Source organism: Gigantopelta aegis, chromosome 15 (genome assembly GCF_016097555.1).
Source record: "Gigantopelta aegis isolate Gae_Host chromosome 15, Gae_host_genome, whole genome shotgun sequence".
Taxonomy (NCBI): Eukaryota; Metazoa; Mollusca; class Gastropoda; order Neomphalida; family Peltospiridae; genus Gigantopelta; species Gigantopelta aegis.
Window position 1 is genome coordinate 6,440,047 of NC_054713.1, and position 25,067 is coordinate 6,465,113.

The window sequence follows — 25,067 nt, forward strand, 5'->3', positions numbered from 1 at the left end:
TTGTGTCAATACTTACATAAAATAATAAATAATAGGTAAAAGAGAATACTGTATACTGTATACATGGGGGTGGAGAACAAACATGAGTAACCAGGGCTACGTTCAACAAGACCGAGCAGAAAAACGCCCGCTAGACTGGTTTATGAGCTTCACGTTAAACCAAAATTGAATGGCCACGCCGGGAACCAATCAAATAGTTCGCGAACGTTAGCAAAACGTTCGCTGGCTGAACTTATGCCTGGTCTGTGGACAAAACGAAAACAAACAAACAAAACGAAAACGAAAACAAAAATAGCCAACGATTCTTACCGTATTGACAGCGAGGACCCTGAAAGCCGGGAGGACAGGAACACATTTTATTGTAGCCGCCACTGCACTGTCCTCCATTGAAACACACGCCGTTGTTACAGGACCCTGGAAAACAGACATTAAGTGATACAGTCGAATCGCTCGTTTATAAGAAAGGAAGGAAATGTTTTATTTAACGACACTCAACATATTTTATTTACGGTTATATGGCGTCAGACATATGCTTTTTAGGACCACACAGATATAGAGAGGGGAAACCCGCTGTCGCCACTTATGGGCTACTCTTTTCGATTAGCAGCAAGAGATCTTTTATATGCACGATCCCACAGACAGGATAGTACATACCACGAGCTTTGTTACACCAAATGTGGAGCACTGGCTGGAACGAGAAATAGCCCAATGGGTCCACCGACGGGAATCGATCCTAGACCGACCGCGCATCAAGCGAGCGCTTTACCACTGGGCTGCGTCCCGGCCCCGCGTGTTTATAAATAGTGGGCGGGACATAGCCCAGGGGTAAAGCGTATACAGTTGTATGACGTTGCCATGGCGTTAAGGTCTCGTACTACTGAGTCGAGACTCCAAAACTGTTACAGGAAGAGTGGGCGGGATTCCTCCATCCCAGCTGGTATATCAAAGACCGTCGCATGTGTTGTCCTTTCTGTGAGAAAATACATATAAAAAATCCCTTGCGGCTAACGGACAAATGTAGAGTGTTTACATTAAGGTCACGTATAAAAAAAAAAATAGCCGATGTTTAATAAATCAATGTGATCTAGTGGTGTCGTTAATCAAAGCAAAACTTTTAACTTTTGGAACTAAATGTGTTATGGAGACTTTAAGGTTTTATTACAATCACAGGTGCTGGTATTTGCGTTATCGAACCAACTGCCAACAAGATTGTATTTTACTGCAGGAAAAACGAAATGTGAAAAACCGAGCGAAAGTTTCTTGGACTTGGGAACATAAATTCTCCACATTTTTTCGTTTACACGAGAGTTCTAAAATGATTATCTTGGCAGGTTTGGAAAACAAAAACAACAACAACAAGCGATCCGTTTCTGAACTCTGAAACGGACAGAACAAAGATAAGACCGAAATTCTGCGCAAAGAAAGAAAGAAAGAAGTGTTTTATTTAACGACGCACTCAACACATTTTATTTACGGTTATATGGCGTCAGACATATGGTTCAGGACCACACAGATTTTGAGAGGAAACCCGCTGTCGCCACTACATGGGCTACTCTTCCGATAGGCAGCAAGGGATCTTTTATTTGCGCTTCCCACAGGCAGGATAGCACAAACCATGGCCTTTGTTGAACCAGTTATGGATCACTGGTCGGTGCAAGTGGTTTACACCTACCCATTGAGCCTTGCGGAGCACTCACTCAGGGTTTGGAGTCGGTATCTGGATTAAAAATCCCATGCCTCGACTGGGATCCGAACCCAGTACCTACCAGCCTGTAGACCGATGGCCTGCCACGACGCCACCGAGGCCGGTTCTGCGCAAAGAAGCCTGATGTACGTGCAGGACATTTTAACAACTTAAAGATGTGAGTGAGTGAATGAATGTATGGATGGATGGATGAATAAATGAATGAATGAATGAATGAATGAATGTTTAATGACACTCCAACATAAAAAACCCACATGAAAGATGCAATTCAATTGCTTTGCAGTTTCAATTTTAAATGTCCCAAATGAATTTAGAAACTTCGAATTCACTATTTCTCTGTGTTTTCAATTTTGAGTTATCGAAGTTAGACTACATACAGAAGGGTCAGACACAGGTTATCTTAACGAGACCCTTTCCTACCTAGTAACGCATAATACAATATTATTATATCGGCAGATATTTGAGAAAGACTGACATTTGGATAGTCATGATCGCTCTCTAGTGTCAGGACAAACTCTATAACAAAAACACGATTTCTCTCCTACCACCGAGTCGGCAAAGTTTCCAGTTCTAATACAAAAATAATCCTATGTTTGACGTTAAATACCCTTTTTATATGCATAAAGTTTACATTAAACACCGTTTCGGACAGATATCTTTTGTAATAAAAGAAAGAAATGTTTTATTTAACGATGCACTCAACACATTTTATTTACGGTTATATGGCGTTAGACATATGGTTAAGGACCACACAGATTTTTAGAGGAAACCCGCTGTCGCCACTACATGGGCTACTCTTTCCGATTAGCAGCATGGGATATTTTATTTGTGCTTCCCACAGGCAGGATAGCACAAACCATAGCCTTTGTTGAACCAGTCATGGATCACTGGTCGGTGCAAGTGGTTTACACCTAAACACTGAGCCTTGCGGAGCACTCACTCAGGATTTGGAGTCGATATCTGGATTAAAAATCCCATACCTCGACTGGGATCCCAACCCAGTACTTACCAGCCTGTAGACCGATGCTACTGAATTTGCAAATGTCCCGTAGGATTAAAGCCAAATAGAAAATGTTACGTAATTTTTTAAAGGTAATTTTAACGCATAATAATTTAGAATGGTTCGTCAAAATTGAAAATTGAGCTAATTGGTTGATTTGACTTAGTTGATCCAAAGGTAGCTACAATTTGTAATAAGATATCGTTTGTCTTTTATACTTCGGAAAAATGCCAGTAGTTTAAACCTCTACGTTACTATTGAACCTGCATAAGTGAACAATTAGTGCAATCATTAAACTGATAGTTAGGTGATTTATCCTTTACCAGACAGCCCAGATAGCTGATGTGTATGCCCAGGACAGCGTGCTTGAAACTTAATTGGATATAAGCACGAAACTAAGTTAATGAAATATTCTTTACCACTGACATTTGTCACTACTGTCACTCAAACAGGGCAATGACGTAATTCAGTATGTCAGGCATGTGACCGAGTACGCTGCAAGGTCGTGACATTTCGGGATATAAATCTGAAGAATGAGTGCAGCAAACAAGGGCGCACTTTACCTCGGACCTTATTAAGCGGGTAATTTATATACGTTTATTACAGTAAGCCCTTTGTTGTCGTAGCACGCAATACGTTTAATGGTTCGTAAACCAGTGTTGTCAGATATGCATGTCATAGCGATTAGTACACACAAGTCTAGCAAATCATTTAACTTATCTAGATTTAAAAACACTTTTTTTCTTCTTCTTCTTCTTCTTTTCTTTTTTTCTTTTTTTTTTACAACACACTGCCGTGAAAAAGAAATTTAGGCGAGTGGTTAAATTACTCCCTTAACTTAGATTATAAAGACATATTTAAGATATTACCATAATTAGTATTTATATTTATTTTGCTTATGTCATTTTCTTTAAATTTTAACATGAGCTAAAAATCACTCCCCTTTTATAAACAATTTTTTTTTTTTTTTAAATTACTCCCCTGGAATTTGTTTCAGAAAAGTAATAACATTTTATAAAGTTTGCTAATTTGTCTTAGTGTACTTATTATTTTATTGTTCATGAGCTGAATAAATTTATAAGTACTGGGTCGTTTAAAATAATACGATGTAAAGCCGTTTTCGAAATATTTCCAAAAAATATATATATGAATAAATAGTGGAACTCCATTTATTGTGTTTGTGTTTTGCACTTTTGGTTTGAATAAAATTAATATGTGGTTCATCAATTTTTTACCAATAGTTTTTTTTCCTTCTTTTTTATGTTTTATTATTCCTCTTTTTTTTCTTCTTTTTTTTTTTTTTCTTTTTTTAGTTTTATGAATAAAAACTTATATTGCTAATAAATTCACGAGATGAGGCGAGGGGAGGGGGGGGGGTCGAAACTCCGTAAAACTCTTCTAGAATACCGCTGTAACCATTTGCAATTATGGAAATTGTTTCTTTTTATTATTATTTTCAACATTCCTTAACGTGTTGTATAAATTTCGTTTTAACTTCTGATTAAGTTATCTTTAATGGTTTAACCATCTGTGCCGATTGGTGCTAAATGTAATTTAAGCGAACTGCAATTCTTATTGATATATGAATAGCGTTAAGAGCTCGGTCTATAAGCGAAATTCATGTTCCGTCGATAAAGTGAATATAAACATCTCTTATGTGTCATGTGTCTGGAGAGGAATGCCAAAATGAGATATAAAGATTGCATAGTGCATGTTTTTACTTTAACCGGCGGTGCATGCATGTTTGCTAACAGCAAATGTTTGAAATGTAGACTTTAATTTGGCGAATTTGGTCACAAAATCTGCAGGAAAATGCAATGCTAGGCTCAGACTACCAACTGCCAACAGAACGTTGGTCAACTCGACGGTTGCGTTGTAATTTCGCCAACTGCCGACTTACAACGGGTGCGCTCAGATTAACAACTAATGGGTTATACGACGAGAATCGAGTTGTAAGAGCACTCGGACTAGCAACTGGACAGTCGTAGAAGTCTGGAGAGCAAGAAGTTGGCAAACTTTGTCGTGGTAGTTGGTAGTTAGAGCCTAGCATAAATCAAGAGCCACGGAATGGAGGAGGGGGTATCTTGTACACAGCTCGCTAACTAATGTTACATATTCATTCATTCATTCATTCTTGAACAGAGATACACGAATGAATACGTCAATGGGTTTTTTCTGTCGCTCAGATTTGCCTACCTTGCAATATCAGCAATGAAAACACCGATAGTAAAGGTACATTATATTATACCACCGTAACTTCTCAACTTGAGACTGTTTAAGATTTGTTTTACATATCAACCAGAAAATAAACATATCGTCTCGCTGGGGCCTTTTTCACCCTTGTTTACTTGCTTCAGACAACACCCAATGACCTTATAACAAGCAAACCAACAAAAACAGCTTGGCGCGGGTCTGCAACATTTCGTGTGCCGATGTAAACTTTCATCATGTTGCTAAGAGGTGATAGCGCAGCACCGCATCGGGGGATTTTCATCGCTCCATGGGGTCAAATTATACATCGTTATTGGCGTATCTGTTATCATAGCGATCGGCTTTAGTACTTATAGTGATGTTTATTTGTGCTACTGGATAGCTGACGGTAAAAAGAAATGAATTTTTTGTTTCTATATAGAAGCGATATGGCTGATGTAGCTTACTTGTGTTGTAGAAAGATCGTAGATTTTCAGCAATTGTCAGGTGTGTTTGTCTGTCTGTTTCTGTTTCTGTATCTGCCTGACTGTCTGTCTGTCTGTCTGTCTGTCTCTCTCTCTGTCTCTCTCTCTCTCTCTCTCTCTCTCTCTCTCTCCTCTCTCTCTCTCTCTCTCTCTCTCTCTCTCTCTGTCCCTCCCTCTATCTGTTTCACTGTCTGTCTATCTATCTGTATGTCTGTATCTATATATATATGCATCTCTCTCTTCCTTCTTATCCCCTCTCTCTCTCCCTTCTTCTTACCTCCTCTCTCTCCCTCCTTACCTCTCTCTCTCACACACATACACACACCTCGCACGCTCTGCCCTTCCTTATGTTTATATTCAACAGATAAAATATTTACTTTAGTTACATCTTGATCAGTTTTAGTTCCTACCACAAAACCGTAAAGTCAACAACATTGAAAACTTGCTTCAAACACCTCTCTATTGACAATACGACATGGGGATGCTGTCAATTATCCTTGTTTCTATGGAGACGCTCTCATTGAAACTAATGTATTTTTATTTTTATTATTTTATTTTTAGTCAGACCGCACGCATGCGCCGCACCCAGTCTATATGAGCATTTAGAGAGTTAGACCGTTAACGTTGTGACTTTGTACATACCATTTTATTATATTTATTTTTGGTCATATGGCGGCCATAGTAAACTGGAGCTTGTGCCAAAAATATGTAAATCCTCAGATGTGGCCTATAGTTCGTGACATCCTCGTACAGAAATGTGCTTTTTTGTTGTTTTTTTTTTTTTTTAGTTTGTTTTTTTAGGGTTTTTGGGGGGAGTTTTGTGTTTTTGGGGGTTTTTTTGGGGGGGGGATTGTTGTTTTTTGTAAATCATTTCAGTTTGGTTTGACGTAAAAAGAAAAGTAAAAGTCTTTTGGAAATAACAAACAAATATACCATTTTGTGTGTGCAATTTAGAAAACAATCGACTCATATATAAATAACTAGTAGTAAATTCCACAGTATAAAAAAGCTTTCCCTGTGGGATGGATGATAGATTCCAAAAAGGGAGGAAAAAACAACAACGGATGAACCGAGTGAACTACACGTCACCTCCACCTTTCAAACGTTTTTTTCTGATCCAAACGCGTTTCTCTGCAGGCGTATCACTGTCACAATAACTAACAGTTTAACTTACAAATAACACATGCTTCAGGTATCACGCCACTATTGTTTTTAACAGACGAGCACACAATCATTAGCCTTTGTAGCATTTACGTATAACACGTCACGAGTCTTGGGTATTACACCGCTATTGTTTTTACACAGATGAGCAATACGATCATTAGCCTACGTAGCAATTACGTATAACATGTCACGAGTCTTGGGTATCATACCGCTATGGTTTTTACATACACAAGCATACGATCATTAACCTGTGTAGCAATTAAGCCGGCAAAAAGAAACAATGAATACTTTTCTCACTTAGAAGAAAGGAGTTCCTGTGACGTCATTCTGCAAAAACAACTGACAAGTTCGCCACCTGCCCCAAGTTCAGCCAGTTAACGTTTCGCTAACGCTCGCGAACTATTTGACTGGTTCCCGATGTGCCAATTTGGTTTATCGTCACTTGTAGTGCATAAACTAGTTTGGCGGACGTTTTTCTGCCCGATTTGGCTGAACTCGACTCATGGATATCAAAATATTACCACTCTTTTTTTTTTCCAGAAGTGTCCGAAAAGGGAAGCAACTCTCATTAAATCTCAACAGACAGGTAACACACCACGTGACATGGCATTCGGTTCTTGATGCAGGAAGCACACATCAGTTCTGCTTCCAACAAAATAAAATGGAAAAATGGGGCACTCTTTTCAGTGGAACTACTAGTATGTTCGTTTAGTAGTGGTGTGCTCCCTTCACAACCTTTTAGAGGTATAGATGAATGGGTGGATGGACGGACGGACGGACGGGCAGAAAGATGGATACATGGAGATACACACACAGACAAAATATACCCTACCTAATTAAAATGTTGTTTGTTTGTTTTTTGGTTGTTTTTGTTCCATGAAAGACAGTTTTAGACCGATTTGTCCTTGTCTTGGGATATAATAAAACAATTATTCATTTGTATCACTTATACTAATCGTGGATTCGACCCTTAGACGCAGAATCGGAGACCGAGTCCGATTTGAGGTTTAACCTTTAGCCTGTCGCCGAACACCTTGTTAACGCTCAGTAACATCAACCGGGTTATTACAAAAAAATCATTCATTTGTATCACCCCCCCCCCACACACACACACACACACACACCCTTATATTAATCATGGATCCGACCCTTAGACGCAGACCGAGTCCGATTTGAGGTTTAACCTTTAGCCCGTCGCCGAACACCTTGTTAACGCTCAGTAACATCAACCGGGTTATTACAAAAAAAATCATTCATTTGTATCACCCCCCCCCCCCCCACCCCCTTATATTAATCATGGATCCGACCCTTAGACGCAGACCGAGTCCGATTTGAGGTTTAACCTTTAGCCCGTCGCCGAACACCTTGTTAACGCTCAGTAACATCAACCGGGACCTGAGTTAATGTCGTCTGCTTCGTGTCGAGACACGGGTGTTTTCAAATCACCTGCGTTTGTCCTGTCCCCTGGAGGTCAGATGTCAGAGGTCAGATCAGAAAAGCGAGTCTGTATCTGACGTCAGGTCACCAGGTACAGATAATGTGCTGATGTATTGATGTTAAAGCTAAGATTGGCTAACCAAGGTTTGTTGACAACTGATAAAACTCAAATGTGGGATGGGTAGGCATTCGCCATTATATCCTGTACAAAAAGGTACCATGCTCAAATTCAATGAATTTATAAATTTTGCGTCTAGGGTTAGGGGCTCTGAAGGGATATAGTTAACGTTTATTTGTGTTTAACGACACCACCAGTGCACATGGATTTATTAATCATTAGCTATTGGATGACAAACATTTGGTAATTCTAACATAGTCTTAGACAGGAAACCCGCTAAATGTTTCCTTTAGTAGCAATGGGTCCTTTATACGCACTAAAAAAACAACTTTGTTTTGTTTAACAACACCACTAGAGCGCATTGTTTCATCGGCTACTGGATGTCAAATTTTTTGTAATTCTGACCAAAAGTCCTAGACAGTAAACCCGCTACATTTTTTTCCATTAGTAGCAAGGAAGCTTTTATATACACCATCCCACAGACAGGATAGCAAATAGCACGACCTTTGGTATACCTGGCGCACTGGCTGGAATGAGAAATTACCCAATGGTCCTAGCGACGGGGATCGATCCGAGACCGACCGCGCATCAGGCAAGAGCTTTACCAGTGAGCTACGCCCAGCTCCTCTGTAATGATGCAGATGGAAATGTAAAAAAAAAAATTTCTCACAGGTTTTTTTTAGGGGGGGGGGGCATCTTGTCTCTCTCTCTCTCTCTCTCTCTCCGTCTCTCTCTCTCTCTCTCTCTCTCTCTCTCTCTCTCTCTCTCTCTCTCTCTCACACACACACACACACACACACACATACACACACACACTCTCTCTCTCTCTCTTCTCTCTCTTTTCTCTCTCTCTCTCTCTCTCTCTCTCTCTCTCTCTCTCTCTCTCTCTCTCTCTCTCTCTCTCTCTCTCTCTCTCTCTCTCTCACACACACACACACTCTCTCTCTGTCTTGGAGTAATCCAAATTAAAGTTACGTTGGTTGTCTACGTTCTGCTAAAGCTGATAAGATACCTGGCCTCAGTCCATAGTTCAGTTGTTGCTGTGTTTTGACTTAACATTGGCACGAGATACCATCGAGTTCCGCCTTATTGATGCCTTGGTTTGTAAGGGAAACACAGTTATATTATCTGTTATAAATAAGAAAACATAAGATTGGCTGCAGATAACTATTCTTGGGGAGCGTCACACATAAACCTAGTGAAACACTTCAGATACAGTAGACTCAACTACCACATGTATACCAACTTCCGAGTGGGAAACCTGCCAGTGTGGTACAACATCCATGACTGTGGATCATTTCCTGCAACACTGTCCCACCTACTAGAACCAGAGAAAAGCAGTCTGGCCTTCAGATGAACCCCTGAAGGAGAACCTCTTTGGCCCCTTGGAGAACCTATGGAATACAGCAGCTTTTGTTCGAGTCACTGGGGTCCCTGTCTGAGTGTACGACGAAGAGAGAAAGAAGAAGATACAATCCTCCACTGTATAAAGCACACTACATCTTGAACAAGCATTCTGACAGTACTGCTAAAGAATTTCATTTCAACTTATTTGTATGCTTATATCCGATTAAGGTTCAATCATGCTGTCCTGGGCACACACCTCAGCTATCTGGGCTGTCTGTCCAGGATAGTGGATTAGTTGTTAATTGTTAGTGGCTAGTGAGAGAAGAGAGGGTGTAGTGGTCTTACACCTACCCACTGAGTCGTTAAAATTCCGCTCTGGATGGGAGCCGGTACTGGGCTGCGAACCCTGTACCTACTACCAGCCTGTAGTCCGATGGCTTACCCACGACGCCACCGAGGTCGGTTGAAAGATAAACAGCATTGCGCACTAGGTTTACTGAGTATTTCCTGATATTTTCTTAAAGCAATACATGTCCCCTACAGGGTCCAACAAGGGCCATAACTCTGTCAAAAATGGGTATGTCAAATCTGATCTGTAACAGTACATGATAAGTTTGGTTAAGTTTGTTTGTGTTTAACGACACCACTAGAGCAAATTGCTTAATCAATCAATCATCGGCTATTGGCTGTCAAGTCATCAGAGGAAACCCGCTACATTTTTTCCTAATGCAGAAAGGGATCTTTTATATGCATTTTCCCACAGACAGGACAGCACATACCACAGCCTTTGACCAGTTGTGGTGCACTGGTTGGAATGTAAATTCCGGTCTCGGTGGTGTATTGGTTAAGCCATCGGACTTAAGGCTGGTAGGTACTGGGTTCGCATCCAACCACTAAACACTAACCCTCTGTCCTAGACAGACAGCCCAGATAGCTGAGATCTGTGCCTAGGACAGCGTGCTAGAACCTTAATTGGATGCAAGCATGAAAATAAGTGTAAAGAAACAAACAACAGGTAAATCACCATGAAAGTCAAACTTGATCTGTAACAGTGCATGACAAAGCTATAATTTCAGTTCAATATCTCAAGGCATTTCGCAAAAAAATTCTAGAAAACACATTTTTGTATCTCCTAACTTCAAGGGCCATAAACTAAGTAAATCGCCATGAAAGTTTTAAACTCGATCTGTAATAGTACATGGTAAAGATATAGACAACATTTCAGCTTAATATATTGAGGCACTGCGAACAGTAAGTCCAGGGAACCATACAGACAGACAGGGACAGACTAATATTAACCACTCCATTAAACCACAGGCCAGAAATACGTCCTTGTGAATTGTGAACATAAGCATTCTCTCACCTCTAGGGGCGGTACGTAGCCCAGTGGTAAAGCGCTTGCCTGGTCGATCCCCGTCGGTGGTCCCATTAGGCTATTTCTCGTCCCACCCAGTGCACCACGACTGGCATATATCAAAGGCTGTGGTATGTACTATCCTGTCTGTGGGATGGTGCATATAAAAGATCACTTACTACAAATTAAAAAATGTAGCGGGTTTCCTCTCTAAGACTATATGTCTAAATGATCAAATGTTTGACATCTTCTAATAGTCGATGATTAATAAATCAATGTGTTCTAGTGGTATCGTTAAAAAACAACTTTAAGATGCTAAACAATTACTATGTGAAGCAAGAAACTAAATTTTAGACAGAAATACCAGGCAAGGTGATATGAGGTCCAAATAGATTTAACAGATTCTAGTTTAACTACTTACACTAAAGGTTACACCACACTATATAAGTGCCTCGTACGAAAATAGCCACAAGAATAGCCGATTAACCAGACAAACATAACTGCTTTGTAATCAGTTATTCTTGTAAATATTCTCGTTCTAGGCATTCGTATCGTGTGGCTTCACCTTAAGTGGTTTTTCTCTATCTTTTTTTTTCTTTTTTTTAACAAGCAGATAGACGGCTGCACCTAAAACGCGGATTTAAACAGACTCGTGAAGCGATATTCATTTTCAAAATAATGTCACATCTGTATGCACAAATCGGCTTATATGTTGTTGAGTTTGGAAAACAAACACACCTGAGATTGATCTGCATAAATCTGACAGAGTCTATAGATAAAAGCACGTGATTAAAATGTCAAAAAGCGATTTCAATTTGGAGCGTAAACACTCATTTACATAATTCCACACCTGGTAAGAAATGGCGGACTCAACCTGTTTTAAAGGACGTTAACCTGGGTAAGCCAAGGCGGATACAAAGTTTTTATAAAAAGGGGGTTCAAATGTGTAAGCCAGGGCGGATGCAAAATGTTTTAACGGTGGTTGAAATGGGTAAGCCAGGGCGGATACAAATTTGTTTTTATAGGAGGTTTAAATGGATAACTTAGGGCGGATACAAAGTTTTTTTTAAAAAGATGTTCACATGGGTAAGCCAGGGCGGGTACACAGTGTTTTAAAGGAGGTTCATTTAGGTAAGCAAGGGCAGATACAGAGGTTTTAAAGGAGGTTCACCTGTTTCTTCCCCATTCACCTTAGTGATACGAATACGCAGCATAATGTAGAATACACTATTGGGGTGGGAAGTAGACCAGTGGGGAAGCTTTCGCCTAACGCGCGGTAGGTCTGGGATCGATCCCCGTCTGTGAGCCTATTGGGATATTTCTCGTTCCAGCGAGTGCACCACGACTGGCATACTAAAGGCCGTGGTATGTGCTATCCTGTCTGTGGCTTGGTGCATATAACGAACCCTTGCTACTAATGGAAAAATGTAGCGGGTTTCCTCTGTATGGCTATATGTCAAAATTACCAAATGTTTGACATCCAATAGCTGATGATTAACAAATCAATGCGGTGTAGTCGTGTCGTTAAACAAAACAAACTTTAATATTCAAGATTTCGATGCAGCCAATTGTAAAAAACAAAAAAACAAAAACAAAAACAAAAAAAAGAAAAACAAAAAAAAAACCCCCACCATCGAACGGAGTTTATCTGTGGTAAGTCGACATAAAACGGTTAAGGTGGTGGGTCAACATTCCTTTCAGGCTCCGTTGGAAATGGGTTTGTAACTCCACCCCCTCCCCCGCGATTCTCTCTGTACCCGCCCGTGGTACGTGTACTGTTTCAGATAGGAGAATTACACACCGTCATGGCTGACGATACTCTCGCGTCGTGATAAATGATTTGCTGATTTATTGCACGGCAGGTACGCCGCGTGGTGTCCGGTTATCTCCAGCCCTCTGTAAACAGGGATCTGTGTATTTAGCACACTGAAGTGTCCACTGTCGCGAGACAGGTGTTATCAGGGATTATTAAAGACCAAAACGAGGTTTCGAAGTTCCAGTCCGACATTTACATTAGACCCAACCTTCCAAATTTGAGTGATATCTCCTTGAGAATTTCTCGCGCACCAGGGGCGGGACGTATCTCAGTGATACAGTGCTCGTTTGGTGCGAGATCGATTTAGGATCGATCCCCGTCGGTGGGTCCATTGGGCTATTTCTCGTTCCAGCCAATTATTCCACAAATGGTGTAACAAAGGCCGTGGTATGTGCTATCTTGTCTATAGGATGGTGCAATAAAAAGATCCCTTGCTGCTAATCGAAAAAATTAGCCGTGAAGTGGCGACAACGGGTTTCCTCGCTCAATATCTGTGTGGTCGTTAACCATATGTCCGACGCCATATAACCGTAAATAAAATGCGTTGAGTGCGTCGTTAAATAAAACATTTCCTTCTTCTGCGCACCAAGTTCATATTGAGGCCTAACTCCTTAAAGGGACAACATAGGCGTACGGGCTCCCATTTTTGTAGAGGGGAGAGGGGAGGCGACGCTAGGTTTTGCCTCAATTTAACGAAAATGCTCGAATTTGCATAACAACGTTTATTCATATTAGCTTTACTGCCAAACAGCTATATAGGGTAGCAAACGAATCACTACGCATTTTTACACGAACTACAACTAATTTTGCGGGTAGAATGATGGAAATACATGGTAAAAAGGTCTCAGGTTAGCACATTTTTCCCGAATATCTGTATAATTTTTGCACGAATTTGATGTTTTGCTCCAGCAGCTGACCCAAACTCTCCCCCACCCACCCCACCACCCCACATCATTTATATATAGCCCTGCACCTTTTTAACTGTCCATCGGCTTACGTGGTATAGTGCTTAAGCTATCGGACGTAGGTCGGATGGGTTCCGGGTTCGCCCGCCGGAACCGGCTCTTATCCAGTGAGTTTTAATGGAGGAGGGGATGTAAGGCCACGGTACCGACTACTCTCTCACTAACAACTAACCAGAACCCCTGTCTTGGACAGAATGCTCACATAGTCGAGATGTGTATCCAGGACAGCGTGCTTAAACCTTAATACGATAAGAAGTATCGCGTCATTAATATTCTTATCTCATCTCTAATAATCTCACTTTTACCCCCTAAAGAATTCCATCCCATATCTAAATTATCTCATGTCATCTTTAAATATTGTCGTTGTAAGTATTATATGAACCAAAGCGAGATTTAATTTCTAACCCAATTTTCGTTTTGTCTTGTACCATCGTTAAATAGTCCCGCACTATTTCTATTAATTTGAACGTAACTCTTTTTACATATACGGATAACGTATACATGTATATATACGCATACGTGACTGAGTGTGTTCGGTGCTTAAGCGATCACAATTTTCAAATAGCTTATCGTCATGCGTCAACAATTTCATCTTGGGCCACCTTGTAATCGTTTTACCATATTCGTAATAGTTTCGCACCTATGTTTAATAGTCTCTCAATCCATCGCTTAATATTCCCAACCCATCTGTTAACCGTCTGAACCATTTCTAAATAGCTCCACACCATCTCAAAATAGGTACCGAATGACTTGCACCTCGTAACATTTCGATGGATGGATTGGATGGATTGGATGGATGGATGGATTGGATGGATGGATTGGATGGATGGATGGATGGATGGATTGGATGGATTGGATGGATGGATGGATGGATTGGATGGATGGATGGATGGATGGATGGATGGATGGATGGATGGATGGATGGATGGATGGATGGATTGGATGGATGGATGGATTGGATGGATTGGATGGATGAATGGATGTGATGTAGGTAGTTGAATGTGTGGATCGGTGAGTGAGTGATTGAGTGAGTGAGTAAGTGAGTGAGTGAGTGAAGTACATAACTAATTAATTAATGGTAGGGTAGGTGGTGTGAATAGTGAGTTTGTGGGTGAACGAACGAATGGACGAACGAACGAACGAATGAATGAACAAATAACCGAACTAAATGTGTGGTAAAATTATCCTTTGGCCTGATAAGATATGTTTTACTAGTAAGTGAAACACTGGAGTATGCCCCTTTAACGGAGAATGAGTAATCACGGTAGACTAATTAGCACATGCGGTGGTGTGCGATGTATGGAGTAGTGAACGAAGTCAGCATTTTCCGGAATGGTAGAAGAATGAATGAATGAATGAATGAACCAACGAATGCATGAATGAACGAACGACCTAACATATGAACGAACGAATAAACGGACAAACCAACGAATGCTCGTACTCAGTGTCGTAAAATTATCCTTTGGCCAGATAATGTCTTCTAGTAAGTGAAACCCTGGAGTATGCCCCTTTAACGAAGAGTGAGTAATCACTGTGGACTAATTAGGGCATGCGGTGGAGTGCGGTGTATGGAGTAGTGAACTAAGAAGTCAGCGTTTTCTACAGCGATAGATTTGAGACCACAAGATTGTTTTTAAAAAATGGTTGGAAAAAAGAGGAAAAAAACCTGGAGAAAATATTAGCTAAACCAATTCCAGATGACATTCCTAGAGCGAGTTTGGCACCATGTCTGATGTAATCTCCCAGCACACAGTTACAGCGTGTGTTTTGTGCTCAAACCACTGTTCACACCGATACCATTACCAATGTGTCACTGAGGCAGTTTTTTTTCAACAAAAAAAATATTTTCTCTTTTTTTTTCTTCTTTTTTTTTGTGTGCATTTATTTGTTTCTTTTTCTTTTCTTTTAGTCTTTTTTTTTTTTTGGGGGGGGGGTTTTTTGTTGCGGTTTTTTTTTTTTTGCTTGATTTTTTTGTGGGTTTTTTGTTGGGGTTTTTTGTTATTGGTTGGTTGGTTTTTGGGTCGGGTTTTTTTTTTGGGGGGGAGGGGGGTTTTGGAGGTGGGGTATTTGTTTGTCGTTGTTTTTCTTTTTGTTTTTGGGAAGTATTTTTGGTTTTGGTTTTTGAGGGGGGGGGGGTTTGTGGGGGATTGGGGTGTGTGATTATTTTTATTGTTGTTGCTGTTGGGTTATTTCTAATCTATTTTCACGTTTTACTTTCCTATTCACCTTACTTTAATTTTAAGCTAAACTAATACTAATTTATTCATCTTAATTTTTTATATTAAATAATATTTACTAATTTTAACACACGTTTTTTTTTAGATTTTGTGAACTTTTCTTCTTGCTCTTGTGCCTACCATAGTTTGACACCCAACAGCCGATGCATTTTTCGTGCTGGGGTGTCGTTAAACATTCATTCATTCATTCATTATTTCATTCATTCCTATTCAACTTCTTCGTGTGTGATTACCTTTGAAGTGGCAGTCCACCATTAATAATAAACAAAGCACATGGCAGTGCTTCATGGTAGCAGTCATCGTAAAATCTCGTAAAAACTAAAATCTCCTAAAATCATGAATCACAGCACTAATTTACCTGCAGTAAGCGGCCACCTGTCTTTAGAGACTAAATGATAATTGGGCCGCTGCTTAACCCAGTGTTGACTATTTCCATATTAGTATCCTTCTATACATGGGCCCATGGGACTATTTCTCGTTCCAGCCAGTGCACCACGACTGGTACATCAAAGGCCGTGGTATGTGCTATCCTGTCTATGGGATGGTGCATATAAAAGATTCCTTGCTGCTAATCGAAAAGAGTAGCCCATGACGTGGTGACAGCGGGTTTCCTCTGTCTGTATCTGTGTGGTCCTTAACCGTATGTCTGACACCATATAACCGTAAATAAAATATGTTGAGTGCGTCGTTAAATAAAAACATTTCCACATAACCGTAAATAAAATGTGTTGAGTGCGTCCTTAAATAAAACATTCCCTTCCTTCTGTACAGCCCCCTCGGTGAAGCCATTCTCGGATTGTTTTGTTTTCCTCTGATTCGTCCAGTACTTCTCCACTGGTGTATCAAAAACCGTGGTATCTGCTTTCCTATCTGTGGGAAAAGTGCATGTAAAAGATCCCTTGCTGATAATGGAAACATGTAGTGGGTTTCCTCTAATGATTACGTGTCAGAATTATCAAATGTCTGACATTCAGTAGCCGATGATTAATTCATCAAAGTGCTCTAGTGGTGGCGTTAAACTTTTAAAACTTTCTAGACAAAGGGCACACTCAACACGTGCTGTCAGTTAAGTTATCAGTTTATCTCCCAACCCCGGGGTAGCCAGTACTCGACGTGTTTATCGGGTAATCATACCCTATATGGGGAGTCATACATTCTTAAGGACACACCCATAGATACCACTTATCTTATAATGAATTGTTTCAAAATGTATCTAACGAACGAAAGCGATTGGGATACAGTTTTTATTTGGATTTTTTTTTTTTTTTTTTTTTTTTTTCTTTTTTTTTTTTCTTCTTTTTTTCTTCTTTATTTTTCTTTAACAACGATAACAAAGATATAAATGTTATTCAATAGCCATGAGTGTAATATTTGGTTTCTTTCACATCCTTATTAACCAGGTTTGAAAGACATTTAGACGTCTTTGCCCATTAAAATTAATGCATTTGTTGGTAGTGTTAATTTCATTGGATGGTTTCGCTTTGACATCTTGAACCTTGCCATGGAACACCCAGTCAGATATACACAGTTTCCTTTAACGGATAAAAATTATTTTGAGAATATTATAAGATTATTTTCTTTCATGCTCAATATTTACTTTTTTTTATATTACTCAGCATGCATAGCTATGCATGAATCCGGTTCATGGGTTTCCTTTTTAAGGACATCCGGTCTAGAGCTATTACCGCCTATTGGTTTACAGACATTTTCCCTAAGCAGCAAGGGATTTTTAAAGAAACAGACCCTAGTTTTTAAACTTTTAAACATTAAGGCATATTTTTCACTATTAGAGTCGTTTATGATCACTGAAATCAAACATTGCTTATATTTTATTGTTTAGATTATCCATTTCTGGTCATCCTGGTGTTTCTAATACCACAAAATGCACTTTTCTTATTTTTAAAAACGCACGTGCGTCTGAGAAGTAACGGTTATGTAGTCTAGTTTTATTATATTTTAAGGGTATTTCAACGTCACAGACTCTTGTTTCACTCTGTTGTGTCCACATTTGTTACAGGTTTGTAAATTAAACAAATTTAGTGTCCATTTTTAGGGTCTAGATGAAAAATATGCCTTAGTGTTTAAAAACTAGGGTCTGTTCCTTTAATATTCACTTCTCTCACATACAGGACAACATATGCCAAGCCTTTTGATATACTAGTGTAAAATTAATGTCATACTTTAATCCACCTAATCATTTAATGTGCTTCAACAGTCAAATCCGGAAATAACTAAATTCAGCAAAACAATTTCCGTTGAGGTGAACGTTTTAAGCGGCCATTATACCGGCCATCTGTTGTTATATAATTTGACAGGCTTACGTCACGCCACAATCGGTGACGTTCGGGTCATAGATGAAGTGCACTCTGTGATTTTCGGGTCATTGTTCGGGGTGTGGACTGTCAAATATCTACGACATAAAAGCAACTACAGCGCTGATTGGTAACACATAAGTAATGGGTGGCAATGCTTATGTGTGAATCCCGAAAATAAGTCAGCGTTCAATTGATGCGAGAATCTCGATGCGATAAAAAAATATATATATTAAAAAAGCTCTCGCTAAACCTTTTATAGGGGGACTTTAAGGTTTACTTGTTTGCTTGTTTGCTTGCTTGTTTGCTTGCTTGCTTGTTTGTTTGTTTGCTTGATTGATTGATTGATTGATTGATTGCCTGCTTGCTTGTTTGCTTGTTTGCTTTATTGCTTGCTTGCTTGTTTACTTGTTTGTCTGCATGCTTCCTTGTTTGCTTGTTTACTTGTTTCTTGGCTTGTTTGTTTGTTTGTTTGCTTTCTTCTTTGTTTGCTTGTTTGATTGCTTGCTTGCTTGTTTACTTGTTTGTTTGCTTGCTTCCTTGCTTGCTTGTTTACTTGTTTCTTGGCTTGTTTGTTTGTTTGTTTGCTTGCTTGCTTGTTTGCTTGCTTGCTTGTTTGTTTGCTTGCTTGCTTGTTTGCTTGCTTGCTTGTTTGCTTGCTTGCTTGCTTGTTTGCTTGCTTGCTTGTTTGTTTGCTTGCTTGCTTGTTTGCTTGCTTGCTTGCTTGTTTGTTTGCTTGCTTGTTTACTTGTTTGCTTTCTTGTTTGTTTGCTTGTTTGATTGCTTGCTTGATTGCTTGCTTGATTGACTGCTTGCTTTTAATATGCCTTGCGACAAGCATACATAGACACAACTATTAACCAAGCTTCGGTGATTTAAATACGTTTTTAGACATATATGTTTAACCACTAGAGCACACTGATTTATGAACCATCCTCTATTGGATGTCAAACCTTTGTTAATTCTGACAAGTAGTCTTAGAGGAAACCCCATATACATTTCCATTAGCAGCAACGGATCTTTTATATGCATTTTTCGACACACATGACAGCACATACCACAGCCTTTGGGACTGAAAAAAACACAATCGGAGAATGCGTCCACCGAGGGATTTCGATCCTTCGACATAGAACCTTAGGCGAGCGCTCTACCCACTGAGCTACAACCCGCGCCTTTAGTGGTCTAGGACATGTAGTTTGTGAGAAATGGAGTCAAACGCGAAAACTTAACTCTTAAGGTAACCCGCAAATTGACGTCATAACTGTCACCGCTGGAAAAGTCTATATCTCGCACTTGTGACTCTGGGTAAAGGCAAAACAAAAATCAGACCATTTTCTACACACACACACACACACACACACACACACACACACACACACACACACACACACACACACACACACACACACCGCCCCGCCCCTTTACCCATAACTCTTTTTGAAATGGAAACATAACGCATTCCACAACACTCACTTAGAGCGGCCACAGAAAGAAAAAAAAAGCTTTCGTCTAAACTCGCCAAAGATGCCGTAGTAGAAAAAAACAACAACAAACAAATAAGCAACAAAAAAACAAAAAAACCACGAAAAAACCCACGAAAAAACCCCGAAAAAAACACACAAAAAAACCATAACACTTTGGAAAGGCTTCAGATCGAAATATAAAGTTTGCTTTTTCATGTTTTTGTTGTTATAAAACTGTTCTATTCTCGTAACAAAATCAACACGGTTTTGTTCTATGTTGCTGTTTGAAAAAAAACCAAAGGGAAAAAAAACCCCGAAGAAACAGTGTCTCATAAAGAATCCCGAAAAGTGTTGTGTGAAACCACTGCACTGCACATGACGTTTCCAGCAATGCACTGAATGCCTTCATAATGATAAAACGACGATATAAATGCAGTGCACTGTTCCTAATATAGCTGTATGCTCTAGATCATCCCTACCGCTATGCACCTGCACTGCGTTCAGCGACATCGAGTGACGCTAACGTTCGCGAACTACATGTATACTGAACTCCAACGAAAACGCACGGTTCAGTTGTCATTGCTATCGCATGTGTAAAGCTTCTATAAAACACAAAATAACCGTAACCCTTTTTTTATATCCTACAAAACTACAAGTGTCATAGATGCGTTTTTAATGGAACTGAGTATATTTGACTACTTCCCTAACGTGGTCCTTCGGGGGATTGGGGGGGGGGGGGGGTAGCCCAGTGGTAAATTGTCCACCTGTTGCGCGGTCGGTTTGGGATCGCCCCCCCCCCCCCCCCCGGTGGACCCATTGGGCTATTTCTCGTTCCACCAGTGCACCACGTCTGGTATATCAAAGGTTGTGGTATGTGATATCCTGTCTGTGGGATGGTGCATATAAAAGATCACTTGCTACCAATGGCGTGGGCTACAACAGCTTGCTCTGAATGTGCACGTAAAAACCTCTGACCTAATGGGGAAATGTAGCGGGTTTCCTCTTTAAAAATATATGTCAAAATTGCCAAATGTTTGAGACATCCAACAGCCGATGACGAATAAATCAATGTGCTCTGGCGGTTGTCGTTAAACAAAACAAAACAAACAGTGTGGCCCTTCAGTTTAGCGTGAAGCGCAAAAACTAGTTTGTTCGGTCTGGCTGAACGCAGCGCTGTCGGCCACCCATGTGATGGCCCTTTCTAGGGTGGGGGGCGGGTCAGGGGTGACTGGAGAAAATCTCTCATCTTTTAAAAAGTGACACCTGTTGTATTTCCATTGACAACAGCATGCATTATGTATAGCCAGTCTTCCTGTAACAGAAAACTGGTGTCATAAAGGTCGTAGTATGTAATTTTCTGTCTGTGGAATAATTAAAATGTCTTGAGTGAGTGGTTAAATAAATTTTATCTTTATTAATTATTATTAGTATTTGTTTTGTTTGGGTTTTTTTTGTTTGTTTGGGTTTGGGTGGGGTTTTTCTTTTTTCTTTTTTTTGGGGAGGGGGGGGTTTGTTTGGGGTCTGTCATGTGTAATAGCATTTGAAACTTGTCTCTCCCTCTCCCTTTCGCCCACCCCAATCAGTTCTGGATCCAGCCCTTAGCTATAACACATGTATATGGCGTTCAGCTCATGTAAAGACTACAAATCCATTCTCCAGTGCACGAGATATATATACACAATATTTATGAGTTGTTGACAAAGCCAGACTGTCTATGAACCTTCGTCTAAATAACATAAAGTGCACGGATACATGCGAACAATGCCGAACACACCTCGTGTAAAATCGCCCGCACTGAGTTGTGTATATTGGCAGAAGCGCTGAACGCGGTAAATTGTGCAGAACGCAACGACTGGGTGGCGATCCTACTAAAACGCGGACCGTACACGAAAGCAGAAATGACTTTCCTATTCAGTGAGTGCCAAATGGGAAAATAGGAAAATGTGAATGTCATAAATGAATGTCGATCCCTGCTGCGTCCGTGAAAAGCAATTAAAAGTTTTTACAGTTATGATAGTTTAATAGCTAAGCCAAGATCTTTGGGAAAATGTAACTATAATTCGGATAGCGATGGTATGTTGGGAACTATATCGATGAGATAGGTATCCCAAACCAAGGTACAGAATTTAGACTTTAATATGTCAAACGTAATGTGATAGGACGTATGGCCGATGCCAGGAGCGAGTGCAAGGGGAGGGGGGGGGGTCAGGGGTCGAAACACCACCCTGGTAAAGCAAAAAGTTCTTGTTTTCAATGTTAACTGATTGCGAGGGATGATATCAAACAAATATATCATATATACGAGTATTAAACAAATTTGTACGTGATTATATATTCAAAAATAAATTTCACATCACTAGATGTGAAAATTTTATTACGTTTTTGATAGAATCATGATACTATCTTGTAGGTAGATAACTAGTTTAACGTGCTCATGTACCACTAGGGTTTCGAACACGCCCATCTCGAGTCGGGCCGCCAGTAAGATCGGGAGCCTGACTCGGGACAGGAATTACTTACTTATGAAAATAAAAATGATAAAGTCCAAAATTAAAAGGGGTACTATCTTGTAAGAGAACCCTGTTCCAAAAATCGACCGTAACGCTACGACAGTCGTAAGTAGCTACTGTCGCGATCGTAGCATTACCTACTTACGACAGACGTTGCGTTACGATCGTGTTTTTTGGTGGAATGGAGCGCAGGTCCCGTTAACCCTGTGGCAATGTTAGGTACGTCCTGTGGCAATGTTAGGTACGTCATGCTGGGCACAAATTATCCTTCAGTGTTGCTAATGAGTGACATTTGTTACGCCCACATGTAAGATGGAAGTCATTGCATGGTGGTAATGATCTAATTATTGGGTTAATTGCAAACACTGTATGACCCTACGACCTCTTGCTTTTCGGGCAGACGATAAACTGCTAAATCCCACTCTAAATTCCACATGTCATTTAGTTGATTTTGATAATATCTTTCTCCATTCCTGAAATATCACAATTTATTGTATAGGGATAATATCTGGACGCCGAAAGTATTAGCAATTTAGAGAATTTGGTAAAAACAACAGTAGTCAATTTCAAATTTCGAAAAATTTAAAGAAACAAGAAGAATGAATGAAAGTTTAACGTAACAAGAAAAATAAAATGATGATGATGATGTTGATGGTGATGATGATATGATGATGATTTATGGTGATGATGATGATGATGTGATGATCATGATGATGGTGGTGATGATGATGGTGATGATGATGATGTGATGTGATGATCATGATGATGATGGTGATGATGATGATGGTGATGATGAGATGATGGTGGTGGTGATGATGATGATGGTGATGATGATGAGTGATGATGATGATCATCATCATCATTATTATTATAACGAAAACGATGACGATGATAATGATCATGATGATTATGATAACGACGCCGATAGTAATGTTGGTGTTGCTGGTGGTGAATAAAACATTTTAAAGAAAAAATTTTAATTCCCACGCATAAAAAAAAATACAACAATAAATAAAACGAATATAATTAGGAAAAAAACAGCACATCAATAACAAACATTTGTAGTTGTAACAGCAGGTGACGAAAACTACTGATTGATTGCAGAGTTGCATGGCGGTCGCCGGCCGCGGTTTCTTTGGATCTATTACCAGAGTCAATACTTTGAATCGATCTCCAATAGCTGATGTTTGATTAACAATTAGACTTCGTGTTTGTCGTGACGCGGTGATGGATTTGAAAATATCCTTTTTGTGTTGCCTTTTAGACAGGCGTAAAAACATTCTGACGTCATTCTCTAACGGTATACGGCTAATTAAATATGGACTGAGAACCAGTCAAACAAACAAAGAATGTCAGTTGTTTGATTGCTTATATTTGGAGACGAATATGTCCTTTTTTTTCACTTATGTTCGTGCTTAAATCCAATTAAAGTTCGAGAAATCCATTACGGACACAAGTATTTATCTGAGCTCTTTTCAGGAGAAAGATTAGAGTTTTTAGAACATGGAAGTAGCCATATAACATCCCAATGAACGCTAAAGTCGTTCTGCGCTGACGCAGATACTACAATAAAATTAAAGAATATTCTACAGTTCAGAATGCATTTTAATTTAATACCCACTAAACAAACCAGTTTCCCATGACTGGTTTATCAAATGTCGTGGTATGCGCTGTCCTGTCTGTGGGAAAGTGCATTTAAAGTGCATTCTGTAACAGGAAACTGAAGCGTATTTCCTTTGAAGACTATATTATGTCAGAATTACCAAACGTTACAAATGAAATAGTCGTTGATTAATTAACCAATGAGCTCTAGTGGTTTGCTTAAACAAAACACACTTTAACTGAAGACTATGTGCAACAGTTAACAAATCTCAAATCCAACAGCAAAGATAAATTAATTAAAGGGTTCATGTTGTATTTCAGTATATCAATAAATCTTCAATTTTAAAGGCACTTAAAGGGACAGACCCTAGTTTCAACCCGTGACAATTAACACTAAGTTTAGTTAATCTACAAACCTGTAACACATTTGGATAAAGTTACAATTGAGTGAAACATGAGTCTGTGACTTTGAAATGATGAAATAACCTCTAAAATAGACTAAAACTCGACTCCATAACTGTTACTTCTCAGACGCACGTGCGTTTTTAAAAATATGAGAAATGCATTTTGTGATATTAAATACACCAGGATGACCAAAAACACTTCGAATGTTCGGAAACTTGATAATCTAAACGATAAAATCTACGTAAAGTATGATTTTAGTTATCAAAAACGGCCATAATAGTAAATAAATATGCCTTAGTGTTTAAAAACTAGGGTATGTCCCTTTAACTTTACATATTGCAGTTAATACTACTATTCCTGCAATTTGTAACACATGTGACTGTGCTGTCAAAACGTTTGTTTTATCTGGGCAATAAAAGTATTGAATTTTAGTCCACCCAGTACTATACTGTGTCAAGTATATTTGTGCTTAAAACATGTATAGAGATGGAGGCGGGATTTAGCACAGTCCGTTGAGTGCTCGCTTGAAGTACTTGCGTCACAGGATCCAACCACCTCAGATCTTTTTCTTTTTTTTGTTGTTGTTTGGGGTTTTTTTTTGTTTTTTTTTTGTTTTTTGTTTTGTTGTTGTTGTAGTTTTTGTTGTTCCAACCAGTGAACCACAACTGGTTAAAGGCTGTGGTATGTGCTTTCCTGTCTGTGGGGAAAGGTCATATAAGGAAAGAAGGAAATGTTTTATTTAACGACACACTCAACACATTTTATTTTCGGTTATATGGCGTCAGACATATGGTTAAGGACCACACAGCTTTGGAGAGGAAACCCGCTGTCGCCACATAGGCTACTCTTTTACGACAGGCAGCAAGGGATCTTTTATTTGCGCTTCCCACAGGCAGGATAGCATAAACCATGCCCTTTGTTGAACCAGTTATGGATCACTGGTCGGTGCAAAGTGGT

General features: G+C 39.6%; 1 protein-coding gene across 9 annotated transcripts in view; it reads right to left on the minus strand.

Moving 5' to 3' along the window:
* The window catches only part of LOC121389916 (multiple epidermal growth factor-like domains protein 6), a 222,743-nt gene that overhangs the window by 138,762 nt on the left and 58,914 nt on the right, over positions 1-25,067 (minus strand). For all 9 annotated transcript variants that reach the window (XM_041521583.1, XM_041521581.1, XM_041521579.1 and 6 more), the window contains exon 4: positions 310-414. In XM_041521583.1, coding sequence (XP_041377517.1) covers positions 310-414 — 105 coding nt within the window. The remainder of the gene's footprint in view (positions 1-309; positions 415-25,067) is intronic.